The 25,446-nt window shown below is 57.2% G+C and overlaps 2 protein-coding genes across 3 annotated transcripts in view; one reads left to right on the top strand and one right to left on the bottom strand.

Moving 5' to 3' along the window:
* Positions 1–1,767: 1,767 nt before the first annotated feature.
* On the top strand, positions 1,768–11,254 carry OAZ2 (ornithine decarboxylase antizyme 2). Its single transcript, XM_042837150.1, is given in 6 exon segments — positions 1,768–1,802; positions 4,183–4,258; positions 4,260–4,340; positions 7,680–7,855; positions 9,326–9,411; positions 10,420–11,254. Coding segments are annotated over 6 exon segments (573 nt in total). The 5' UTR covers positions 1,768–1,782; the 3' UTR covers positions 10,554–11,254.
* A 732-nt stretch (positions 11,255–11,986) lies between these two features.
* The window catches only part of ZNF609 (zinc finger protein 609), a 28,233-nt gene continuing 14,773 nt past the window's right edge, over positions 11,987–25,446 (bottom strand). Inside the window, exons 2-9 of one of the 2 annotated variants that reach the window (XM_042837147.1) lie at positions 22,890–23,115; positions 17,789–17,876; positions 15,316–17,668; positions 14,673–15,039; positions 14,285–14,460; positions 13,601–13,817; positions 13,446–13,515; positions 11,987–13,372 (exon numbers count right to left, since the gene is read on the bottom strand). In XM_042837147.1, coding sequence (XP_042693081.1) covers positions 13,366–13,372; positions 13,446–13,515; positions 13,601–13,817; positions 14,285–14,460; positions 14,673–15,039; positions 15,316–17,668; positions 17,789–17,876; positions 22,890–23,115 — 3,504 coding nt within the window. In that variant the 3' untranslated portion in view covers positions 11,987–13,365. Of the gene's footprint in view, positions 13,373–13,441; positions 13,516–13,600; positions 13,818–14,284; positions 14,461–14,672; positions 15,040–15,315; positions 17,669–17,788; positions 17,877–22,889; positions 23,116–25,446 lie in introns of those variants that run through there. The other variant, XM_042837149.1, reaches the window with a different exon arrangement.

Here is a 25,446-nt window from a genome sequence, read left to right as displayed (position 1 = left end):
TGGCACAATGAACAGCAGAGCTGCTCTAAGGTGCCAGTCCTACCTCGCGGTGGTTGCAGCACAAGACGTGTTCCCAGGCCAGGAAAGGAACATGCTCTGCTGGACTGCATGTGGAATGCCCCGCTAAAACAACGCATAAAGCTTTGGGAGCTGGGAAGCTGTTTGCAAATGGCTTGTGAGAAAAAAAAGAACAGAGAAAAGAGGACAGTTTGCTAGGCAGAAGGATGACAGTGACCAGAAAAGCCTCACTGCTGCACAGCAAGGACAGCAAGCAAGGGACAGAGGAATGCCCTAAGAACAACAGCAGCTCACTGCTTTGCAGTGCTGGTAAATGGAAAAACCACAAGTGCCACAGACCTCACTGGCAGGTGAGAAGTGCCTTGGAAACGCGCAGACGGGTGGAATCACCATCCTAGCAGCACATCTCGGCACCCTGCAAAGCACCCAGAGGCATTGGGGATGGTGGACACACACATGCCACGGTGCAGAGACACTCAAAGCACCTCAGCAAAGCTTCTCAGAGCCGCAAGCAGCAGCAAGAGACCTCGCGCTCAGCAAAACGTTCCGTGGCACAGATGGGGACACGAAGGGACGCGCAACGAAACCCTTCCCGGGGGATTCAAAAATAATATCATGTACATTCCAGCTTCCCGAACAACAATCGCCTGCAAGGCAGCCACTGTGGGAAAGTCTCAGCTTGCTTTTCCTGGGTATTATAAATAGAATTACGGCTGTGAGCAAGGCTTTAAACATGGAGGAAGGGGGAAAGGCCATTTTCTGGGCCGTGTTTGAACTCAGGCTCTGGCTGGAGGCCAGCTTTCTGCACAACAGCTGGTCACTTCCTGCCAAAGCAACGCAACGCTGCGGCGCTGGGAACCAGGGAGCCTTGAAGCAGCACTGCCTGCAGGCTGCGAGCCCACGGACTGGGACAGATAGCGTGAGAGAGGGCGAGTAGGTATGAGGCTTCCCCAGATGTGCTCCGGCTCAGCTCCCAGGGGCCTGAGGAACTTCTGTTCCAGCAGGCTGAACACATCACAGCCCACAGCTTGCTCGCACTGCCCGGCTCTGCAGGCTCTGCGTCCCCCTGCCCATCACAAAAGCGTGCAGAGCCCTGCAACAAGCAGCTGTGCATGCTGATGGCCACGTTCCCATTTCTCTTGTCCTCCTGGCTCCTACACATCTGGGCTATGGGTCTGCAGGTCCTTCTGGTTTCTATACATCCAGGCTACGGGTCTGTAGCTCTTTTTGGCTCCTACTCATCTAAACTGTGGTCTCTACATCCTTGTGGTTTCTATGCACCTGAGCTACGGGTCTCTACGTCCCTCTGGCTCCTACTCATCCAGGCTATGGGTCAGCAGGTCCCCAGGCCATCTCTGAAGTTCGATTACCACGAACCAGGCAGGCTGTCACGCATCACACCGACCCACGGACCGGCACACCGCCGGACCCACGGCAGCCGGACCCGCCTCGGCTCCCCGCGGCCCAACCCCCGCGAAGCGCAGGGCTGAGGGGAGGAGCGCACCACGCATGCGCGGCAGGGGCGCGCGCCGCCTTTGTTTGGGGCGGTGGATGTTCCCGGCCTGCCCGGCGCGCGCTGGAGGGGGCGGGGTCAACGAGAGGGGGCGTGGTCACGTGGGCGTGGCCGATGGAAGAGGGCGTGGTCAAGCGCTCGGGGGAAGGGGGCGGGGCGCGGCGCGCGGCGGGGTCAGTCGGAGCGCGGCGGCGGAGGAGGGAGGAGGTGCGGAGTCGAGTGGAGCCGAGCCTAGCCGGAGGCAGCCGAGGATGATAAACACCCAGGACAGGTGCGCGGCCCCGCCGAGCCTCTGCGCGCTCTTCGGGGAGCCGTAGGCTGATGGAGAAGGGCGTTGGGCCCGAGGAGCTCCGGCGGGGTGGGCCTCGGCGGGCTGCGGCCTTCCCTCGCTGAGGTGGGCGGGAGGCGGCGGCCGGGCGGCCCGCGCTGTAGGGCCCGGCGCTCGGCCGTCCTGCGGTTAGCGGGGCCGTCCCTGCGTCCTCGGCACCGGGAGGTCGGCACGGGGCCGGCGGTGGGGCTGCGTGGGGACGGCACCCGGCACCGCTCTTCAGCGCGACAGAAGGAAGCGGCCCGACTCGTCGCGGCGGGGCCCGGAGGTGCAGGGCTGCAGGTGTGCGGCTGGAAGGTGAGCGGGTGTCCGCTGCGAAGTGACACCCGACGGCGTGGGCGCGGAGCTCTGCGCGTTGATCGGCCGGAGGAGCCCGGGGGGCTCAGCGCCTTTGCTACGGCGAACACGAAGAGGCCGCGGATGGCAGCGCTGTGCAGTTTGTGCTCTGCGTCGGTTGTGTCGAGGAGGAGGCTTTGTCGGGCTGTGGTGTGAAGTTCTTCGTGGGACCGCTGCGTGGGAGAGAAGGAAAAGTCCTTCGATTGGCGCCCCGTGCTGCTGTTAGGGCCGCTTAGTGGGAGGTGAGGCAGCGTGCCGGCTGGGTGAGGCCGGGCCCGGAGGCCGAGCCCTTGAAGAAGGGAGCTTATGTTCTGCCTCCTGCATGTGCCGGAGGAAGCAAAACTGGGAAGTGGCTGGAGCTGCTTTGCATGAGAACCGCTGCCTCTCTCTCTTCTTATTTTTTTTTTTTTCCCCCACGACTGCACTTCATTATCCAGCTTCTCGATGCATTGGCCGCAAGTTGGAAAGAGCTATCAATAGTACATTGTTAACTAGGGGTGAGGGAGGAGGGAAGGGAAAAACAAAGCTGCCAGCAGCTTTCTGGGGGTGGGGAATGGCACAGCAAAGTGCTTTGTCATGCCTCTCCACATCCACTACTACTGAATACACACTGGTCCATTGATGGCCTCAGTCACGGCGTGCCGAGGGACTGTATTAACACAGTGCAGCCGGGCGTGCGGGAGGGATTCTGCCCTCAGCCATCTCCAGTGTGAGTTCCTCATGGCTCTTCTGGAGGGTTCAGCAGCCTGTTCTGCAAGCAGCATCTGGTGTAGGTCGTGGCCACATGGAAACACTGCAGAAGAGCTCTGTCTAGCAAAGCTGAAGGAGGGATATTTGTGTTTTCTGCAGAGAGATTGTTTTGGTGTGGGGTAGATAGCCAGGACTCTAGCCTGTGTCGTAACTGAGTTTGCAAGTTGTTTTTGGCACCCACAAGCGTTTTGGTTGTTTTCAACCTGCTGGTGTGCATTCCGTTCCCTGCACGCTGCTCAAGCCATTCAGGTGATGTGGCTCCCTGGGTGCTGAGCTCACAGAGCAGGGCTGGAGTGCAGAGCAACGACTCACCTGAGAAGCTTCAGCACAGCCAGCCAGCTGTAAATGCCTGCATGGAGCCTGTCCCTCTACAGCCTCGCTCTGTTTTTCGGGAAGCTGTGACAGGGTGGTGGTCATACAGCTCTGTGCTGGTGTGCTGCATCACGGCAGTGCTGGGCAAGGGCTGCTTTCTTTGTGTTGGCTTTGCAGGCTTGGTTACAGGAATGCTGCTGCTGCCCTGCGCCTCGAGAAAGGGCTTTTTTGGTGCTGGTGAAGGACATAATGCTCCAGAAGCAAAATAACTTGCCTTTGTGAACGTGCTGAAAGCTAGGGTAGTGGTAAAGCCTGTAAAGCACAGAGTGATCCTGAGGGATCTTTGAGATTGCAAGGGGAGCTTCTTTCACTTGTATTAAGCTGATAAAAAACAATTTCAGGACAAAGTCTGTGGGGTGAGCTTGTAATGATAGGATCGGGCTGAGGGAGCTGTGTGATAATTCACGTGTGTGTGGAAATGCCAGCTGGGATGTTGGGCAGTGTTGGAGGCGTCTGAAGAACCAGCCCTCTCACTCCTCCCTGTTTCAAAAACGTGAAACTTTAAACCTCCTCCTTCTGAGCCCTGTTGATCTATTTGTAGATATTTGTCTGTAGAAAATGTGTGCTCATCTGGTCATGCGTTTCAGCCATCTGCTCCTGGCAGGCTCCCAGCCGTCCCTTATTAGCAAGGGGTGGCTCAGCACGCTCTCTGGGTTTGTGGCTACCAGAGCCCTTCTGCCTCCAGCAAAGCTCTGCTGTTCTCACAGTGTGGGCAGCCAGGTGGCTTAGTGCAGACCTGCAGGTGTGGAAGGTCCGTGGGTGCCCTCCGGTGTCTTGGGGAAGCAGCAATACGAGCAGCTTGGGGTTGAGCTGGAGTGTTGGAAACCTGATCCCTGCTAACTGCTGTCCTCTCTTTCTCTTGCAGTAGTATTTTACCTTTGAGTAACTGTCCCCAGCTGCAGTGCTGCAGGCACATCGTTCCGGGGCCTCTGTGGTGCTCCTGATGCCCCTCACCCACTGTCGAAGATCCCCGGTGGGCGAGGGGGTAGCAGGGATCCTTCTCTTTCAGCTCTGATTTATAAGGTGAGCAACATCTGATGTCCAAATAACGACCCGTATCTGCGTTACAGCTCTGCTTGCTTCCTTCTGGGAACAAACACAAATAACTCTGCGATAATATGTGGGGAAACAGCTCATTTTCTTTCAGCAGCTCTGCCGGCAGCTGTCTTGCTTAAGTACTGCTGGTTTCTTAATAGACTTTTCTTGGAGGTGTGCAGCCAAAGCTGGTGAGCCCCGTTCCCAGAGGCTGTTCCAGCTGCAGAGCCATGAAGCAACTTCTCAAACATTGTGCAAAGAGAGGGAATGGGAAGCAGAAAGGTGAGATGCAGAGGGTGAGGGTTGGTAAGCTCCTCCCTGTGCTCTGCTCCAGGAGGTAACGTTGTCCAGGCCTGGGAGCCACCTGAATTTTGTGGCAGCAGCAGGCTGCTCTCACACTGCAGCGTTCCTGCGTGCAGGGAGGGATGGGATCACAGTTTCTGCAGAGTTGCCTAGGAGTGCTGTGTCCCCCTCATTCTGTGGCCACCTGTGCTGTAAGGGATCTTTTTGGCTTCCACCTGGGTTGACTCTTTAGTGCAGTAACTGGTGCTTGCGCACCTCCTCTGTTGTGTTACAGTGGTGCATGTCTCGCCTTCTGGGACGAGGGCTGTTTTCCACAGACCAGGCTGTGAAGTGCTATTGGATGAAGTTGCCTAAATTCATGCTAAGCTTGCAAATTCAGCAGCTCAGACAGCAGTGTTGTCATAGGTGTTAGTCTTGATTTTAATTACCCTGTGGGAGGCAAGCAGACTTTGTATGATGAAATGATGCAGGCCCTTCCAGGTCACAGCTACACAGTCTCCTCTGGAAATTCATGAGGGAATCGTCACTGTTTTGCTGATAAAACCCAGTTTGTTACCAGAGTCTTTGAGAACTGACCCCTTCCTTAACAGAGCTCATCCCAGAGTGGAGCAGGTTGTGTTTTTAAACTGTTTAGAGCAATTTCAATTTCCACTCCAGATGTGGGTCACTGGGAGCCCCTCTCTGCTGCCTGCTCAAGTCAGTGGTGCTGCAGCGTGACATGGAAAGGCGTCTGGACCCAAAAGCTTAAGCCCTTTTTCCAGCTGTATCAGCTGTTCTAGCTGAAGGCATGACCTTTCTGAATGAGCCTGCCTTCTTCCTGAGTCTGCAGCACAGTGCCTGCACACAACAGCATTACAAATTAAGCAGCATGGCTCCCTATAGCTGTTAGTGTTCTTGCATTCAGAGTCTTAACACAGAAAGGTCCTAACATCCTTCTTCCCTGTTCTGCCAGCACCCAGGGCTTTCCCTCTGTCCTGCTGGGGATGTTTGAGGAGTGCAACTGGGATGGAAAATTTTGCACTCGGTGAAGTATAAGCAAGTGGGAGCTGGTCCTTGTGGCTCTGAGCTGCCAGAAAGGAGCCTGGGGTTGCAGAGCAGGCAGCTGGGATAAAAGACAGAGTGGCGGGGACATTCTGCAGGGGTGAGTGAGCGAAAACTGGATGCTTGTTGCACAAACAGGATTTTGCTGTGAGCATGTTCCAAAGAATTCTGGGCTACTGTTTCACAGGAACAGCTTCTGTCCTCGGGATGTCACTATTTTGACAGGAATAAAATTCCACTTGCCTGAGATGGGCTGCATAAATGCAGTTCCCACAGAGCCAGAGGAACTGGTTCTGTTAATCCATGTAAATGGGAAACCTTGCTAGGTTCAGAGCTTGGAGAAAACTTTGAAAATGATTGGCTTCTGCTTGCAGAAGGGCTGGGAGGCTCTGGGAACCCTTCCCTGCTGCTGCAGGCTTTGCAGACCTTCCCACACAAACCAGTGCATGTGCCACCCCTCCCCTGCTTTTCTCAACTTCCTTCTCTTCTTGTTTTTGTGAAGTATGAGAAAAGCAGCTGTAAGCTTCTCATGCTTGAGAGATCCCTTCCTCAATGAAGGGACTTTCTGTGCACAGGAAAAAGTGCAGAAGGCTCCCGTGAAAGGTGTGCATAATCCCTTTGTTGTGCTGTTTTTAAATGCACCTCTGTGGTGCTCTGACTCTTGCCACTGGCTCTGTTGTGCCCTGGTCAGGTGTCCCCTTTCCAGCTGCAGCTCTTGGTAGGTAGGCTTCTGGGTGCACTTGGCTGAAAACCATCACAAAACCCACAGACTTGTTTCAAGCTCAGCCAATAGGTTTATTTCCTGCAGGATATTTATTCTGACCAAGTGTAAACTTGTTTTTCAGCACGCAGCTTTGTGCACTTGAAACAAACAGCAGCTTCCTCTGCTTTGGTGACCAGCAGCAGGCAGTTCCTGATTTACATGCAGAGCCGATGTCACCAGCATTAACTTGCTCAGCAGCTTCTTTCTTGGCACAGCAGCAAAACCGGTGGGGTTTGACTGCTTGCATGTGTGGTGATAGGGGGTAAAACAGTGGGAAGTGAGGTGGAGGAGCCTGGAAACCCTCTCAGAAGTCTTCCTGCTGAACCACTTGTTTCTGCAGTGCTTGCACAGCTGAGGAAATGTCCCCTGCCCTCCTGGTTGTGAGGAGGAATACCATGGATCCAAACCGAGCTGCCTTTTCTCAGGTGTGGGCATTATGGTCAGCGCTGCGTAGGTGGAATATATTAATTAAAGATAAGAAGCTGAGGTGCTCTTTCTGCATCTCAGAGCTCATAAGCTGGCTCCGTTGCCCTGATACAACAATTCAGCTGCAGCTGACAGTGTTACTCTGGGGCCTGATGAATTTCTCCGGTCGTTTCACTGGGGCTTTTCACAGCTAAATGTGGAAGTTATTATTGGGCAAGCCTGCTGCCTACGAAAACTGTCAGGAGAAGGAATGGCATTTAACCACAAAATTGTTTTCTAGGAACTGCTCACTGAATTTGAGGCAGGCTGCCTGCTTGGCATCCTGCTTGGAGCTGTGTTAGGGGGGCATGCGTGCATCTGTGGTCTCTGGAAAAGACCTTGCCACAGCCTTCAATCCGTGTAGCTTCTGTCTGGTTTGGGATTCTCTCTGTGCTGTCTTTTCCTCCCTTAATCCACTGCCGTACCAGCTGGCTGTAAGGTCTGGGGAAGCAGCTTGTGGTCGTTCCTTAAACAAAGAGACTGTGCTGGGGAGCAGGGTGACAGAAGTGGTCAGGCTGCAGCGGCAGAAGCTGTTCTGGCATGTTGGTTCAGGCTCCAGGAGTCGCCGACAAACTGCCCTCCAAGATCTGAATGGTCCCCTGCTGCCCAGGGTTTGAGTGTAGGGCTAACATGCAGAACTGCACTCACGTGAGCAGGAGAATGCATTTTGAGCCCTGCTGTAAGGCCTGAATGCTCATCGTGGTGTGTCTGCACCCTGCAGTGCATGTCACGAGCTCTGCTCCCTCCCTGTGCAGGATGAGAAGATCACTGTTAGCCAAGATGTCCCGGTGCACGAAGGGAAGCCTCATGTTGTCCACTTCCAGTACAAGGTCACAGAGGTGAAGACTTCCTCCTGGGATGCAGTGCTTTCGAATCAGAGCCTCTTTGTGGAAATCCCTGATGGGTTATTAGCTGATGGAAGCAAAGAAGGGTAAGTCTGGGGTCCCAGAGCTGTGCCTGTGGCCTTTTGCTTATGTTTGTGATGCGGTGTGTATGGGGAGGTGAGCTGCACATACAACAGCTCTGTTCCCTGGTTTTACACCTAAAGGATGGCCTTAACACCTTGTCCTCAGAGATGTATGTATGGGAGACTAGCATGAGGATATTTTCTTCCCCTTGGTGGCCATTCAGGATGGGTTACTGTTTTCAGAGGCCCTGTGCTAATGAAAAATACTCAAGAAATGAGTGGAGCGATTCTTTGCATACTTTGTGGAACGTTTTATCCCACTGGCCAATTGGCAAGCTGCTTTTGGCAAGTACTTTCCTCTCTTCCAGGGGGGAAAAGCTCCATTGTATTGCTGTGCTCCTTCTCATCAGTAGGTGGTTCTGCTGTTGGGCTGCTGCCACGCAGGCTGCCAGCTCTGCCAGAGCCTCTGATTTTTCTCTGCTGGCAGAACAGGGCCGTGTTTTGTCCAGACAGCTCTGCTCTGGGAAGTTTGTGTAAGCGCAGCTTCCAGAGCAGCTACTCCCAGCCAAGCACACTGTTGGAGATCTGTGGAGGGGAGCGCCGTGGCGTAGATGTGGCTTTGCTGGATTCCTGCGCAGAGCCCCCTGAAGCCCTTCTAAACTTCAAGATGGGCTTCATCAGCACGTGTGACCAGCTCCTGCTCATCACAACAAAGGCTCCTTGGGTACCTTCAGCCCGTGCTGTTCCTGCTGCCTTGTGCTGGTCCCTGTGCTCTGAGGCTGGCTGGCTGTGCTCCCTGCGCTTGGCCCCACGTGTGCCCCTGGTTCTTGGGGGCCTTCACCAGCCCCACTCATGACTTCAAGCACGATGCCGCAGGCTTATTTTTAGCTGGGTAAAACAGCCGAGTGGAGGCTATAATTAAAGTAGTTCATTACCATATTAACGAAATCCTGGCAAATTCAATCTTCCTCAGCGTGCTGCGAGCTCGCTGACTGCTGTTTAATTAGATCTCGATTCCAGCCCTGTTTGTCACCGTGCTCACAGCCCGCGTCGCAAATGGCGGCAGGGCTCCATGCTGCTCTGTGCCCACAGGAGGGGCCCGTGCCTGGGGAGAGGAAGGAAGCTGGGCTCTGCCGTGCGGCTCCTCGGCTCTGCCAGCCGGGTGATGTGTGCAGGAACAGCTTTGTGTACCACGGGTCGTGTGCGTTGCCAGAGGAGGGAATGAATGCACACGGCTGCCATGTCCAGCTCCCCAGCTCCGAAGGCTTTGGTGCAGCACTGCTGCGTGTCGGTGTGTGCTGGGGACTCGGATTCAGGCTTGGACATGAAGGCAGGAAGCCCATTGTTTTGGCACCCATTGTTCACTGGGACAATCTGTAAACAAGTCATCGTTCTGCCTGACAGCATCCAAGCCACGGATGGTGCTCGGTGGCTTCCTCGGGACAGGACTTCCTATTGCTGATGTTCTTTTGTCTTCTCCTTGCTCCTTGGCAGGTTATCAGCACTGCTGGAATTTGCTGAAGAAAAAATGAAAGTCAGCTATGTCTTTATTTGCTTCAGAAAAAGCAGAGAAGATAGAGGTGAGAGCTCGGCCCTGCTGTCAGATTTAGCCCTCAGATCTAAAGCAGTGCTGCTGAACCCGTGCAGAAACCTGGTGTGTCCCAAGGCTTCAGGGGGTGCTTTTTCCTGCAGGAATCCTTACGTGTGCTGCTTTTTTTTTTTTTTTTTTTTTTTGGAGCGTTTCCTTGTCCAGAAAGTTCAGCCTCCTCCTTGGGGGAGGAATGGTATTTGGCACCAGCCTCTGTGGTTTGGAGAGCTTAATACCCAGGACGTAAACCCTGGTAGCTCGTTGCCCCGATGCCCTTCTGCTTTTTAAAGATCTCCCAGCACTTTTGCCCTTCCTAGGCCTGCAGGTAATCCTGCCTCAATGGGAGATGCTTACGGCTTAAGGGGGCTGCTTTAGGACCTAAAGATAGATGTGTTGGGTGAGCGATTAGAGCACGGAAATCGGAGGAGATTTGTGGTGAAGTACAGAGCTGTGGATGTGTCGCTTCGGGTCTCACTCGGTGCGGGCTCATAACGGAGCAAATCGCCGTGGCAGGAGTAATTCCAGCCTTAATTCTAATTTTACTCTGCTACATCACAAGCTGTGCTGCGCTCCCCAAAGCAATGCCTGCTATTGCAGCTAAGCCGCACTGAGCCCAGGAAGATGTCACTCCATGTTAGGATGCCAAAAATAATTTTCAGCTGAGCGAGTTCTTGTGTTTCGCCAGCATTGGCTGCGTGGGTGACCTCTGTAGTGGAGGAGACACGCGATGCTGGGTTCTGCTCGTTTTTTAATTATAAGGCATGGGGTGTTGCTCTTAAACCTGGCTGTGCCTGGAAGCTGATGGCCAGCGGTGCCCTGAGCTGGGATGGCTGTTCTGAGCAGAGCTGCGGCCCCCAGCTAAATGCAGAGTGAAAAGCATCGGCGTGCTGCAGGATGGCTGCGGATCCCCGCTGCAGTTAGGAGGGGAGTTCGTGGCTTGCGGGGCGAGGCAGCTGCAGAGGAGGCTCCTGGTGGTAACACATTTCCTTCTGTTTGGTAGCTCCGCTCCTGAAGACCTTCAGCTTCTTGGGCTTTGAGATCGTGAGGCCTGGTCACCCCTCTGTCCCCTCGCGGCCAGACGTGATGTTCATGGTGTATCCCCTGGACCAGAACTCTTCCTCTGATGAAGAATAGCTGCGGCGGGGGACCCGAGCGTGACCTGGAAACCTTTTGAGGGGAGAGAGGGTTACATCTCCTTTCTTGAGGAAAGGGAAAACGAGCTTTTGTTGAACTGAAACTGCATTTCTCATTGTTAGATTGGCCTGTGTATCCTCAGAGTTGACTATCTCATTGAAACGTGTTGCCTAGAGAACTATATATACACACATGTAATCACCAAATAGTAAATGGAAGATGTTTATCAACTGGCATAGGAGCTCCTGCCCTGCGGCAGTGTGCCATGCTGGCCTCGAGGCCTCGCTGGGCCGCGCAGGGAGCACAGCGGTAGATGCAGCATCGTCAACCCGACTTCTCTCCTGGCTGTTGGTCTGTCCCCATCACCTGATGTGTGGCGTGCGCTCATCTGACCGAACACCTCTTGGTTTTCACTCAGACTCTTAAAAGTAAGGCATGTTTGGGGGTTAGACACGTGGAGGAGGCGTGAGTTAACCTTTAACACTACATTAAAACCCCTCTGCGTCTCTGCTTTGGGGCAACCAATGCTGTTTTAACTGGTCTTTTTTCTTTTTTCTTTTTTTTTTTTTTTTTTTTTTTTTAAAGAAAAAAGGCCCAACTTTCTTTCCTCTTCCAGCTTTTGTTTAAGCAGTCTTACTCTGTCCAATGTTACCGCTGCACTATCACCGCGTTCAATAAAAGGGGCATTCAGATTAACTTCACCCAGCTGGGGCTGCTTTTTTGCAAGAGCGGAGCCTTCCTTGTACCGTGGGGTGGAGGAGTGGTGGGAACATCACCTGCAACCAGTGGTGGTGGGTCTCAGCCCAGTTCAGCACCAGACCCAGTGGGTCTGGCTGTGGGGCTGTTCTCACTCCTGCTGTCCTGCAAAGGATTTTGTCAGAGCAGAAGCTGAGCCGTTCTGTAATCGTGCTCAGTATTTTCTAAAAGGGGAGAGAGGTGGAGCAGGGATACAAGCTGGTGTGAACAAGCCATCTCTTTGCCCTCCTTCCCTTCCAGTGTGATGGAAGCAGGGCAGAAGTGGGCTCGAGGGGCACGGCACGGGGGGCTGCCATCCTTTTCCAAGTCCCTTAGTGGAACCGATGGCTGTCTGGGGAATGGCTGTGCTCCCTCCCCACAGGCCAGGCAGTGGGGTGAGGACTGGCTCCTGAGCTCAGTGCTGCCTTGCTTCCAACACACCCATCCCTTTATGTAATTGCTGCCCATTAAAGCCTTAATTATGCCTGTTGCCTCTCAGCAGCTGACCTTCCTGGAGTCCCCGATCAGTTATCCCTTTAAGTGCATTTCCGGGCTTTAAGTGGTGTAGGGATGGGTCTCAGCCCTGGGCTGGGTCCCTGCGCCGTGTTGGGCACCAGGGGCTGCCTGTGGATCCCCCAACGCAGCGCAGGGGAGCGGGGATGGGAAGAAGAAGCCACCCTCACAGGTTTGTGATTGTCTCTTAAAAAGATTTATTCTCTCTCCTTGCCCAAATGTACAAAGGCAAGAAGAGTACAGTTTGTATATATATATATTTATATATATATATATATAAAAAACAAGGAACTTGGTAATAATGTACACTTTACAGAAGGGCAGAATCAGGAAGACTGAAATGAAACCCAACACAGCAACTCCAATGGAAACGAGAGCTATCAACACCAACGGCTCAGCCCCGCTCTGCTCCGCCTGCGGTCGCTGGCCCTACCGGGGTGGCCCTGGCCCTGGGGTGATCCTGCAGCACCCCGGCCCCGCTGCCTCTGGGGCAACCGCTGGAAGAGCGACGAGCCAACCTGGGAGGCATCGGGGAGCGCCGTGCTGCCGGGCATCCCTCGGGCTGGGAAAGGTGGGAGAGCGGGGGGACGGGAAGAAAACAAAACCCAAAAACAACAGCTTTCAAACAATTGCTTTTTACAGTATGTACAGAGCATCCCGGTACAGCGGCTCTGGGGCCGGGGTGCCTCGCGCACGCACAGCGGAGATGGCACTGCGGCCCCGGCCCGGGGGGAGACGGTGGGGCCGAGGTAGCGCTGGCCGGGGGGCGGCGGGCGGGCAGAGGACCAGAAAGCCCCTGTCCTCGGGTGCAGGGAGTGGCGGCAGCGACCTCGTGCCTCTGGGCAGAGCCTAAGTGTGCTTGTTCCTCGCTGAGCTCTGCCCGCAGCCCGGGGAAGCCGATGGGAGAGGGGAGGGTGCAAGGGGAGCGGCACCCCGGGGGGCACAGCTCGGAGCCCAGGGGGAAGCCGTGGGGCCGGGCCACGCAAGGCACTGGGGAGAGACCCCGGCAGCAGGGCAGGTGGTGGGGGTCCCGCTGCCCAGCCCGGGGCGAGGGGCTGTGAGAGGCGTACGGGGCAGCTGCGGGGGCACCGAGGCTGCCTGACCCCATGGCTACAGCTGCGGCCGCCCCGCTGCTCACCTCCCACAGCTCCCTGAGACTGCTGTAGCGCAGGGCTCGGCCCGGCCGTGGCCCCGCGGAGGCGGGAGGCAGCGTCCCAGCCCCACCGCCTCATGCCCCACGCTGCTCAGCCCCACGGCGAGGCCGCAAATTCATCCAGAGACCTCAGTGCTTCCGTTTCCTCTTCATATGCACCAGGTGGGCGATCTGTTCCCATCCCGAGCGCCGGAGCCCAGGAAAATAAATACTTCCGCAGGTGCCGGCTTGCCGCTCACCAAAGGGCTGTGGGGCTCAGTGTGTGTCCGACGGGGGAGAGGACAGTCTGCCTCAGACGACGGCAGAACGTCCAGCAGAACAATCAACACCATTCAACTGATGTCTACAGGAGTCTCCGGCGCGTCCCCATGTGAGCCTGTCACATGCCTGCTGCACAGCCCGGTCCCGGCGTCACGTCCTGCCGGAGCCAAGGGCTCAGCCCACGCCCAGGGGCCAAGCCCAGCGCCCCACGGCAGCCTTACCGTCCTCACCTGCGGGGCGGCGGGTAGAGGGAGGGCGCGGAGCCCTGCTGGCTGGCCACGATGGCCGTGGAGGACAGACCTGCGGGGAGAGGGGGGGGTCAGCAGCCAGGCCAGGAGCGGGGTTCACGCCGCCCAGCACTCCCCAGGGCCCGCAGGGCTCTCACCTGTTGCATAGGGCAGGTTGTACTGCGCCGGCAGCAGCGAGTACCCGAGATGGTGGTGGTGGTGGTGCGTGGAGAGCAGGCGCTGAGATGGTGAGGTCCGGGGCCGCTCTGCGCTCCTCTCCCCACCGCCGGCTCCTCCAATGCTGCTGCAGCTCCCGCTGCCCCCTACCACCCCGCAGCCGCTGCGGTCCCTCTCCTGAGCTGTCTTCTCGCTTATCTGTGGGGGAGAAAGCAGCGGGCGCTGAGGGACGGGGGTATGCAGGGCTTCCCTCTACCAGGGCTGCCCTGATGGCACAGCATCCCCATCTCCCTCGCTTACAGGGTGCACTCAGCACTGAGCAGAGAGAGGGGAAGGATGGTGAGAGTCACCAGCAGGTCTCAGCCCAGCAGCTCCTCCCTGCCCCAGAGCACGGGCTGCCTTAGAGCCCCCCTGTTCCCCACTCAGAGAGGAGCTGCCTCGTGGCCCAACATTGCTGCGGGACACAAACAGCCCTTGCATTCTGCCCCTCCACCCACCAGCTGCAGGGCTGAGCAGCCCTGCATGAAGGTTTGGCTCATCCACTCCAAAAAGTTCTGGGTTGTGGGATTACCCTACAGCCCCAGACTTCCTACAGCAGGAGCTCCTCCAGGCTGCAGGCACCTTCTGGAAGCTCCTGCGAGCTAGGCAAAGCTGCTGACTCTCACCGTGGGTGATTTGCTCTTGTAGTGGCTGGCGTGCTGCTGCAGGATGTCCAGGGCCTTGGACTCGGAGCTGGACTTACAGCTGACACTGGGGCTGGCGCGAGACTTGTCGCTGTCATCACTCCCAGATGCCTTGCTCCCGTAGGGCGAGAAGGAATAGCTGGAGGGAAGGTACGAGCCTGCGGGGGAAAGGCAGCAGTCAGGGCACGGGGAGGAGAGGTGTGCTGCTCTGTACCGAGCCGTGCCCACATTCCAGTGAGTGAAACAGAGACCCCAGCCATCACTCCCCTGCGCCCCACCCGCTGGCTCCTGGAGCGTGGTCACCAATATCACCACGGGTCTGGGCCGGGACACAGGCACGGCTGCCCCTGAGATGGCCGTGGCTTCCTACCTGGGTAGTTCTGCATCATGACGGTGGGCATGGCCCGGTAGCTGGGGTGGTTGGGGTCGTACGACTGGCTGTAGGAGTAGCCGTGCATGTAGGGGATGTAGGACTGGTGCTGCGTGAGGGGGGAGGACACAGGGACGTGGACACTGGGCCTGGGGTCCTTCCCCACCATGCGAGCTTCCTCAGTGGGGGTCAGTTTGCACTCGGAGCTCGTGCTCTCCTTCCCATCCTCCTTGGACACCACTTCTTTGCTTCGATTTCTTTCCTCCTTCAACTTTCTGTCCCGCTCCTCCTTCCATCGCTCATCCTCCGTCTTGATGTCCGAGTACTTTGCTGGGTAAACGTAGGTCCACATCCGGGGCTCTGCTTCCTGCAAGAACCACACCCAGGTCAGGGCAGCTGCCTCCCTCCCCCCCCAGCCCCGTGTGTCCCCATACCACTGGGCACTGGGAAGAGAGCATCACAGCCATCACCCCTTCCCCAGGTTCTCCATGTTCCCCTCGGTGGCCCCCAGCCATGGAAAATCATGGAGTCCCTTCACGATGGGAACAAGCCCTGGATCAGAGGACAACGCGCGTTTTCTGCAGTGACAGCCCTGGAAAACACACGGGAAAAGCCCACCAAATGGGCAGTGGGCTGACATTACCTGTCTGTACCAGAGCACAGGGTCCACCTCTGCCTGCCGACCGCACTCCGAGCCTCCCTTTGTCTCTGCGGTCTCCTTGCCAAGGTGGCCGGCCTCGCTCAGCTTCACCTTCAGCCCCTCGGCCACCTGGCTGCCTGACAGCTTGGACGAGTCCTCCAGCTTGGGGATGATGACAGATTTGGCCATGTCAGCACCTCCCTGCTCCTTGGTCTTGCTCAGCCCTGACTTGACAAGGTCGGTGAGGCTGGGGGCCTTGGTGAGCGTCGGGGGCATGGGCGGCTTTTGCTTCCACTCCTCCTTGAGAGCTGCCTCCCGCTCCTTCATGCCGAGCTCTGCCTTCTTCTCCAGTCCTCTCTGCTGCTGCTGCTCCAGGCTCTGCCTCTGCTTCTGCTGCTCTTCATACTGCTGCCGGTAGGCAGGGTTGGTGCTCAGCAGGTGAGCGTGGTAGCCCTGCTCGTTGTAGCCATAGGGCGGCACGTAGGCGTACTGGTTGTAGTAGAGGGACTGCATGTACATGTTGGGACGCTGCTGGATGACAGAGGGCTGCTGGCTGGAGCTGCCCAGCTCTGCCTTCTTCTCTTCAACGCCCTCGCTCTTCACCTTCACCTCTGGGCTCTCCTGCTCCTCGTCCTTCTTCAGCTTCAAGGCTTGTGTCTCGGCCACAGCCTGGCTGCTGGGGTTCAAGGGCCCCGGGCTTGCCTGAGGGTAGCCAGGGGAATAGTAGGTTTCGAAGCCTTGGTAATAGGGAGACTCTTTGCTCTGAGGTTGTGGGGGGAAAAGAGCTTTTTTGGCTCCATCCTTGACAAGCTGCTCTGGATCCTTTGCCTTCACACTCTCCATCTTGCCCTCGCCGTCTTCCCCGGCATCAGAGATGTCCGAGTAGGCAGGGCTGTTGGTTTTTACTGAGCTCGCTTCCGCCCCATTCTGGGTGACAACGTGCAGTGGGGTCATGGGCTGGGCAGGGTTGGCGTTCTCCAGCCTGCTGGCACCACCGATGGAGGGGCTTGGGGCATTGTCAGTGAAGCTGTAGATTTTATCCGCCTCAGCCTTGATGCTAGCAAGCCGACTCTGGTGGGGGTCGGAGGAGCCGTTCAGCAGTCCCTCACTTTTTGTCCCGAGGTCGCTCGTTTCCCCCCGGAACGGGCTCTTCCCTTCCTCTGCCCTACACACCTTGCCAGGAGTCAGAGGGTTTTCTACCTCCTTGGGCTCCTTCTTCTTCTTGTCTTTCTTTTTCTTCTCCTTGGAAGGGGTGAGTGCAGGGTTGACCGCGAAGGGCTCTCCCATCACCGTAGGTTTAGGCTGGATGGGTTTGAGCTGGGGGCTGCTCGGCATGGTCTGAACCACCGTGGTGGTGAGGCCCGTGGAGGACCCGGGGCTGGCTGCGGTGAGGGTGGCCGTCTGGAAGGTGTAAATAGGCTGCGGGGGAATGGCAGGGGCAATGGGTCTGGCAGACTTCAAGCTTTTGGAAGGCATCTTCTCCTGCTTAGCACCAGATGCCTTCTTGGACTTGTCTTTATCCACGCACCTCTTCTCCAGCGTGTCGAAGCCGTCGTTGCTCGTCTCATCGGCCACCGAGGGACCATCCTCGGAGCCGTCATTAGACAGGGCACCGGGGTCAGTGTCTCCTTCCCCTGCCAGCTTCTTCTTGCTGGGGACCTTGGCGCTGAACTTGCTGGATGGGGAGGGACTGTGGGGCTCCATCAAGCGGACCTTGGGGGTGGCGGAGCGCGCAGGCGAAAGCGAGCCCTTCTGTGACACAGAGGCACCGTTGCAGCTCCCAACGTCGGCGTGCAGGGAGGGCTCCTCGCCGTACTCGCTGTCCACGTCGGCCTCCAGCTTGCTGTCATCGTCCGTGTGCGCGTGGGCCTGGTGATACTTCAGTCCATTGATGTGCTTGTACTTCTTGTTGCAGTTGGGGTGGGGACAGTCGATGAGGATGGGAGAGGGGCAGTTGCGGTCGAGGACAGCTGGCTCCACCTTGACCGTGGTGGGGGGCACAGCTGCCGAGCCCATCGAGTTCGTGCGGATGCGTTTGCTGCCCTTGGAGTCCTCCGAGCTGGAGTTGAGCTCCATGTCGGAGAGGGGTTTGCTCTTCCGCTTGGTGACGGACGAGGGGCTGGCCTTCACGTCTTCCGCCGAGCCGCTGGGCGGCGTGCGGTGGTCCGAGGAGTTCTGGCTCCCACGGCGCCCTTTGCTGTTCGCTCCTGCCCGGGTCTTGCTGCTGTTGCTGGTCCCTTTGCTGTCCGAGGCGGCGGCCGTCTCATTCACAGGTGTGTTGCTGTTGGGACGCATGCGCTTGCCTCGGCCCCGGCCGTTGCGCATCTCCAGGTCGCTGGTGGGAGAGTCACAGAACCTGCAGAGAGAAGGACGGGGGATTACTGTGCCACGGCCCCACCATGCTTCCACATGTGGTTTTGATCCCTGTGCCCGGGCGAGGCGGGCCGGGAGCCGCTCAACCCAGCCCTGTGCTTACCGGGGAGGTGCCCAGTCGTGTTGCGTGCAGTCCAGCAGCGTCCCCACGTACGTCTTGTTCCTCCAGGTCACGTTGACCACCAGCATACCTGCAAGGCAAGGGGACAGGGTCACCGCTCTCCCTTCCCTGGACACTTGGCAACAGGGGAAGGGGCATTTATGTCTCACGCTCTGGGGTGGACAGAGGGCTCCCAGTGCATCCCAAGAGCCTGCAGTGGGGGAAGCAACCTGCACAGAGTAGCTACCACAAGGCCCTGCTGTGGCTGCAAACCCCATGTCCCCAAGGAGGGGGCGTGACTGCCACTAGATGGCAAGCTGAGCCCGGCATCACCGCCATGTGGGCTCAGGGTGGTGATGGGAACTGGGGCTTTCTTTGGTGAAAGATTCATCTGCTGCTTTGCCTGGCTCCTGTGCTTCTTTCTCGGGGTCTTCTGCAGCATCCCACGGCTCTTCCCATTGCTGCAAGCAGGGAAGGCCCAGTGTGCATCTAGCCGGCGAGCCCACCCGATGCTAGCACCTTCTGCAAGCTGCAAGAGCAGATAAGCAAGTGACTGCACTGCATATTCTGAGGCCGTTAGCAGAGTGAAACTCAAGTGGGTATTTCCTCCCAGCAATGGACTGCTCTGATTACTGCATAACTAATTTGACCAGGAGCAGAGTCCATTGTGTTGAGTACATTTATCTGAGCAAGGTAAAACTTGGAAGATAGAAATCTCATTTAGAAGGGCAGACCAGTGCATCTAGATATACGGCAGCACAGCCCTGGAAGATGAATGGAGCCCAGGGAGCCCACAACAGCTGTGCCTGAAGCACATTTGCAAATCTCGGGCCGTGGCCTCGCTCAGAAGGTGCCAGCAGCCAGCTGCAGGCTTTGGAAGGACAACGTCAGAAATGGAGAGGTGCTCACGCAGCTGTGGCCCCCGAGAGATGAAAGACAGAGTGCTGGCACGGGCTGTTCCTTCCTCCCTGCACAGCAGCAAGCCCTCTGCCATGCTCCAGCCTATATTTAACCTGCTGCAACCAATCATCCCAAATCCCCTCCTAATCCGCCGCCAATAACCCAGGACAATTTAAAGCACAGGGATGGATGCTAAGCAGCTTTTTTCACCCGCTGTCCCCTGCGGGTGCTCTGGGACACGAGGGCAGGCAGCAATGCCCTGCGCTGAGCATTGGAGGGTAATGTGTCACCGATGTCCCAGCAGTCCCTTAGCCTCCGTCCTTGGCTGGAAAAGCCCTTGGAGGTGATGAGCTCTGCACCAGGCAGCCGAGCACGGTGCTTTCTGCGCTCCTTGGGAGGGCTGGAGCTGCAGCACTGTGCAGCCAACCCCACCTGCTTTCACCACATGCTGATGTCACTGCAGCAGGGCGCAGAGAGGGGGATGAATGGAGGGTGACACTGCCAGGCTGCTCCCAAGGAAGGCGGCAGTGGTTTGGATGCAAGGTGCTGCACAGTGAGGAAACCCTGCAAGAGTGCGTGCAGACAAAGAGGTGAGCGTGGCGGTGCAGAGCACCCTGTTGGCCAAGCTCCCGTTTTGGAGCAGCTGGGCTGCCTTCCTCCAGAAATCAGTCTGAGGAGACAGGAGCTGGGCACTGCAGTGGGGTATCTGTTCGCTGGGACGGATCCAGGCTGAAGCTTTGCGTGCGAGGAAGGTTTAATTTCCAGCACAGCCAGCACATCAGCTCCCTAATTAGAGCAGTGCTCAGCTCCCAGCCCTGCTGGCTCTCCCCTGCGGACACAGGCGGCTTCAACTCCTTCTGCCTCTGATGTTCAAGGGCTGAACAAGCGGCTCCATCGCACGCAGAGCATCCCCATCCCACTGAGACGCTGCCATCCAGGAGCTCCCATGCTAGACAGAACAGCTGTGGAGAGCTCTGCTACCTCGCTGTTAACCTGCAGGTGCAGGAGCCTTCTGCAAGGCAACGGGACTACACCCAGGTGCATTCTCACCATGAGGAACAGTCTGCCACAAACCACGGGATGGGATTCTTCCACTCAATGCGTCCTCCTGGAGAAGGGAGGCAGAGGAACCAACACCAAGCGCGCTCCCACAAAGCGTGGCACAGCAGATTGCAGCTCAAGAGCCTCCTTGTAAACAAGCCCTCTAATCCAGGCAAGGCGGTGAGGGCGGGAGCCCAGCTGCTGTCACCTAGGGCAGCGACGTACACGCCTCAGGCAGCTCGACACCAGCAACAGTCCTGTCTGGAGCAGAATATTGCTCACCTGTTGATAAAACAGCCTTCATACAAAGCTGACAGATGCTGAAATAAACAGTGCTTTGAGAGTGATAAGCAGTGCATTAGCTCTGCTCGAGCTCCCTGCCTCCCTGCCTCCCTGCACTGTCAAGCATCCTGCCAGCCAATATTAGATCTGAAGCAGCCACGCTGCGGGAGTACCAGGAAATTATGCATGATAAAGCCCCTCTCCTCTCTGCTAGAGTGTGAGCAGCTGCTTCGCTCCCAGGGCTGCTGCTTCCCCAGCTGGGGCGCATCAGGACAGCAGCACCCAAGAGGGAATGTCCCTTGCCCGGTGGTTTCTGTCGTGCTGTGCCATGTTGCTCGATGCTCTGAAGCTTTGAATCCCAAACACTGGCTTGTTGGGGCTGCAAACAGCACCGTTGTGTGGTGGTTTGGGTCTGGTCACTGCTCTGAGTGAGCGCAGCAAGGACGTGCCACCCTGCTGGTGACACCAGCGAGCAGGATGGAGGAGAGCCGGGAGCTAATGAGGCAGCAAGTGGAGTGATGCTCTCTAGTATAATTAGATCAGTTAATAGTTCCTGCAGATCGAAATCACACCTAACAGAATTAGGGAAACTGCCAAGGCAGCTGCTCCTGAGAAAGGCATTTAACAACGCACGTTCCCTGCACAAGACGGGCTTGGTGAAGGGGAATGGAGGTGTCACCATTGCGGCAGTGGGACAGTACAGAGAAGCAGGGGCCACTGCTGGGGACAGAGGAGGAAGCTGGGTGTGACTGTGGGACGTGTCGGTCAAGGCAGAAGAACATCAAGAGACTTGTGGGAGCACCACTGCAGTTGGGATGGCTTTCCTTGTCCTTCTCAGGATGCAGGATTACTGGTGGGCCTTGGCTTTGTGACGCCTTCACCCTCATTTCCTGGCCATGAGGACAACCCTGAGACCATTTTCCACAAAAAGGGAGCCACACTGCCTTCCTCTGCATAACCAAGCCCTTCCAAGCAAGGCTTTGCATCCTCAGTCACAAGGCAAACCCACTGGAAGGGGATGAATCCAAATATCCCTCTGCTCTAAGCCTGCTGGGGACAGGCTCCAGCCATGCTCCAGCATGGCCCCCAAACCAGCACCACTGCCCCGGGAGCAAGACACCAGGCAGGACACCAGAGAGCCGCTTTCACCCTGAGCTTCCAGGTGCACAGAGCTGAGCAGGCAGTGTGTTTCTCCTATAGGGGCTGACAGATGTGGCGGACTGGAAGCAACCAGGGGAAATGGTGAGATTTGTATTCTGCGTGACAGGAGCGCAGGGCTCGCTGTAAAAGCCATCGCTCCTGACAGCAGGAGCCAAGTGGCAGGCAGCGGAGGCAGGCAGAGAAGGATCTCCACACAAGTTCATTGAATTACTGCAGACTAAAAATAGGCGAGCTGCAGGAAAGGCAGCGCGCCTCTGAGGCAGGGGCTGAAGACAGGGCTGCACACCGAGGGGTGATGCGGACAGACAGGCGGACAGGCTGCGGAGCTTGGCTGGAACAACGTGGGAAAGCAGCAGCAGAGCTCCTTCCTCAGAGGACTGGAGCCCCACACAGCGCTCAGCGCTCAGCCACCCTGCGAGCGAGCAGAGCGCACTGCTTGCGCTTCGACCCCTCCCGGCTAAGCAAGGGGTCTGTTTGCTCCTCTGCCTCCCGTCGGGGTGTTTGTTCCTCCTTGCACGTGCAGCACGCACCTCTTCTGATGCCCATCCTTCAAAAAATTAACAGAAGGTCCATCTCTCATCACCACCGCCCCTGGGGGTTTGACAGAAACCAGAGCCCTGGGGTATTATAGACTGCAGCCTGTGGCCAAGGGAGTCACGCAGGATCCCAGACCCCGGTGGTGCTACCACTATGCAGCGCTCTCCCTGCTGGCTTTCTGGTACAGCCCTGGGGCAAGCAGAGCAGCAGCTGCTTCCCAAGTGTTGATGCACACGGCTGTATCCCTACCAGCCAAGACAAGGGTCCCCTGGGCCCGATTTTACAGCACGTGGCATTCTCCTGCCTCGGGAGCAGCAGGAAGCACACGCTCAGCTCCCTGCTAGCTACATTCAGATGGTTTTTTCCACAGCAAGCAGAAGGGAACACAGGAGGGTGGAAGGTCCCACCCAGCTCTGGGTGCCCCATCCTCTGCCACCTCTGCCCTCCCGGGCTCAGCTGAAGCCAGACACAACCGCGAGGAGTTCACCTCAGGCCTCCAGAAGCAGAACCCTCCCATGTCCCCGAAGAGGCTGGAGGGAAGGCCGGGTTCCAGCGCTCGCTGTGCTCCGCTGAGCCACCTATTCATCCTTGTGTTTCTTGGCAGAGCCCCAACAGCAACTCAAACCCATCAAAGAGGCTGGGAAAGCAAAGCAAGCTGTGTGCAGATGAGACGAGCTCCAGCGGAAAAAGGTTCGATTGGCTTGGCAGAAGAGACGAGAGCCTGATCTCCTGTCGAGTCTATTTTGAAAGCTCCGCCGGGGTTTTTTAATCCAGCAGGAGATTGCTGCTGCCTCCCAGGGTTTGAGCGCTTTTGTGACAGACCTGCAGGTTGCCAAGCAAAAATGAAGTCAACTCTGTCGAGTTCCCGTTCGGGCTGGCGTGGCCTCTCCTCTGGCACCTCCAGGAGCAAGTCAGCTCTTGCAGAAAGGCAGGGAAATGGCAGCTGAGATTTTCGCCCACTGTCTGGGTGACGGGCTAACACAGCGCGCAGGCTGACGCAAGTTTTGGCCTGCCATTCCCTCCGCCGCACAGCCCGCGAGCTGCTCCCACACAGCTCCTCTGTCCCGACCACCCAAATTGCAGCACAACGCCCTGGAAGCGCCAAGGCACGGGGACAGAGGAAGAAAAGGATCACCACAGCTCTTTGAGCGGGAATGCTGGAGAGCAGAAAGCCGCCACTTACCGTCCTCCGTCTCCTGCCAGACGATGCCCTCCAGGTTGACGCTGGTGCCGGGCTCGCAGGGCCCCAGGCACTCGGGCTCGGTGGCCAGCGCCACGTCACAGGTGTTGACACCGACGGAGCGGGTGCGCACCATGATCTGCTCACACGGCGACGAGATGTCGTTGTTGACCACGGGGACAAGGAGGTGCAAAGGCAGCACGGCGGGCGTGGAGACCGGAGATTCCATCTGTGGGGAAGAAGCGTGTTGATCACAACAAGCACCAACAGGCAGCCGTGCTTCGGAGAGCCTCGGGAGCTTCCAGTGCCCAACAGAGGACAGGACCTTGTCGGTCTCTCCCACCCCGGCACGCCCGTACCCACGAAACCCTCAAAAGCTTTGGAGGGGGGTGGGTCCTTCTGCAGGAGAGATCTGCAGAAGCAGGTGCCAAGATCCTTCCCTAACCACTTCTGCCGGTGCCATCGGGCCTGGTCAGCACGGCTCTGGGCTGCTGCTCTGATGTGCAGGCACTCGATGGCTTTGGACCCGATGGCTCATTAGAAAAAAACGACAGGCTTCTGCTCGACTGGCAGGACAGGCCCAACGAGCAGCGGGCTCCGTGCGGTCCCATGAAAGCCAACATCCTCCTCCTCCCACATCCACCCCGTGACCATCCCAAGACACACGTCCAGACCATATCCCCCTTCTCCAGGCAAAAATCAGACCCCAAACACCAACCATTCTGCCCTCCTCCTTCATGTCACAGGCAGAGTTGGGCTTGGACACGCCAGGCGTAACTGCCACACAGATCTGCAGTGCTTTGGGGCTGGCTGCTCATCCCCTGCTCGTCTCCTCTCGCACAGTATTTTATGATCTTGATAAGGCACTGAGCAGACTCAAAACAGAAGCAGGCTGAGAATTATCACCGAGTGCTGCCCTAGGTTTCGGTTTCAATCAGCTGAGGGTCTCTGGAGTATCCAGCCCAGAGACTCCTTGCACCAGAAGCTCACACCACACAACTCCCTGTCCCACACACTACTGCACATCGGTGCATCCCATGCACCCAAACAAGGATGTTTGCCATGAGCTGCAAAGCCTCTCCAAATCCTCAGCAATGCAAAGCATCTGACAAAGCATCCGGCATCCCATCAGCATGTGTCCTGTGGGATGCCAGGAGGTTTTGGCTATAGGGACCTCACCAGCAGACACCTCAGTCCCCTAAGCCCAGCCTGCACTCTCAGTGACTGCAGGGATGAGATGCTCCAAGGAGGCAGCAGGGTCCTGGCGGGGCTCAAGGAAGCAAACTCAAACCACACACCAAGTGTTCCGAATCTGAGCGAGTCCCAGGCAAGAAAAGCGATGGCAAGGAGCAGGAGGGATGCTTGGCTTTGGGCTGCTTGTTTGTGCATGCAGGGGAGAGGAAGGGCACCTGTGGGTTTTGAAACTGTTCGGCTTCCTTCCACTTTGCAACAGAAACCACAGTGCAGCACAGGAGCGTTTAATTACAGTTCCAGCTCTGCTAATTATCGCTCGGTCACATTTGTAATCTGCATTACGCCACAGTGCATAATAAGCAGCTCACTGCGATCTCTCTAATAAGCAAGGAGGCTTTATGGGATTTCATATTTCACCCTGCACTGGAACAAACACAGCCTCATTTATCAGCCATCAGGAAAAGGGGCGCTTGTCTGCTCCCACCAAGAGCTCGGGAGCAAAAAGGGGCGTGGGGAGGTGGGCATGGGGATGTGACCTGGCGTGGGGAGCTGGGTATGGGGATATGGCTGAGCTGGAAGAAGAGGGCAGATCGGCCCCTGAATTCCCCCTGCTGCACATCTGTTATCTCCTGGTGCTGCAGCCTTCCCTCCTTCTGCTTCACTGGGGTGAAGAGATGTGCCTGCTGAGGCCAAGGGCAGCAGGGACCAGCGTGGGGCGGCACAGAATCAGGCCCCTGTGAGATCTGCTGTGTGAAATAACGGCACGCAGTGCTCCCATCCCACGCACAGCGAGGCCCTGATGCTGCCGTGCCCTGCCCTATGGGGCCAGCTGCTGCTGCCGTGGGAGATGTGGGACCCAAGCTCCCATGGCGACATAAGAGCATTTAATACTGCTGCTTGCCATGAGCTGGGGGATGCAGAGGCAGCGTGCGTGCCCTCTAGCAGGAGCTGGGCAGGACGACATTTCCCATGCCGCTGCCCCTGCAGCCAGCTCCCTACTGAAAGCCCTTTGTGTCCGCGCGGAGGTTTTCCCATCACGAGGAACGTGCGCCCGCCGCCGCCGAGGACAGAGGTGGAACGCAGCCAAGGCTGGTGAGCAGCGGCAGCGCCTGGGAACAGCAGCTCTGCCATCACACTGTCAGCATGGGGACGCTAAGGGAGAAGAGGGCGGCACGTCAGTATTGCTGCTCTGCCTGATGCCAACCTCTAAAGCACCTTGCTTCGGGCAGAGTCGCGCCAGGACCAGCAGTTATGAATTTTCTCACTCGTTCCAAATAACCTAAGTCATCCGGGCGTGAAATTCTGAGCGATGAAAGCCAACAGGTGCAAAAGCCTTGTGTTTGGGAGCTCTGATAGCACCCAGCTC

This window comes from Centrocercus urophasianus, unplaced genomic scaffold, assembly GCF_019232065.1.
Source record: "Centrocercus urophasianus isolate 14NV4802_14NV808 unplaced genomic scaffold, USGS_Curo_1.0 seq_687, whole genome shotgun sequence".
Taxonomy (NCBI): Eukaryota; Metazoa; Chordata; class Aves; order Galliformes; family Phasianidae; genus Centrocercus; species Centrocercus urophasianus.
This window is presented reverse-complemented; position numbering and strand designations above follow the sequence as displayed.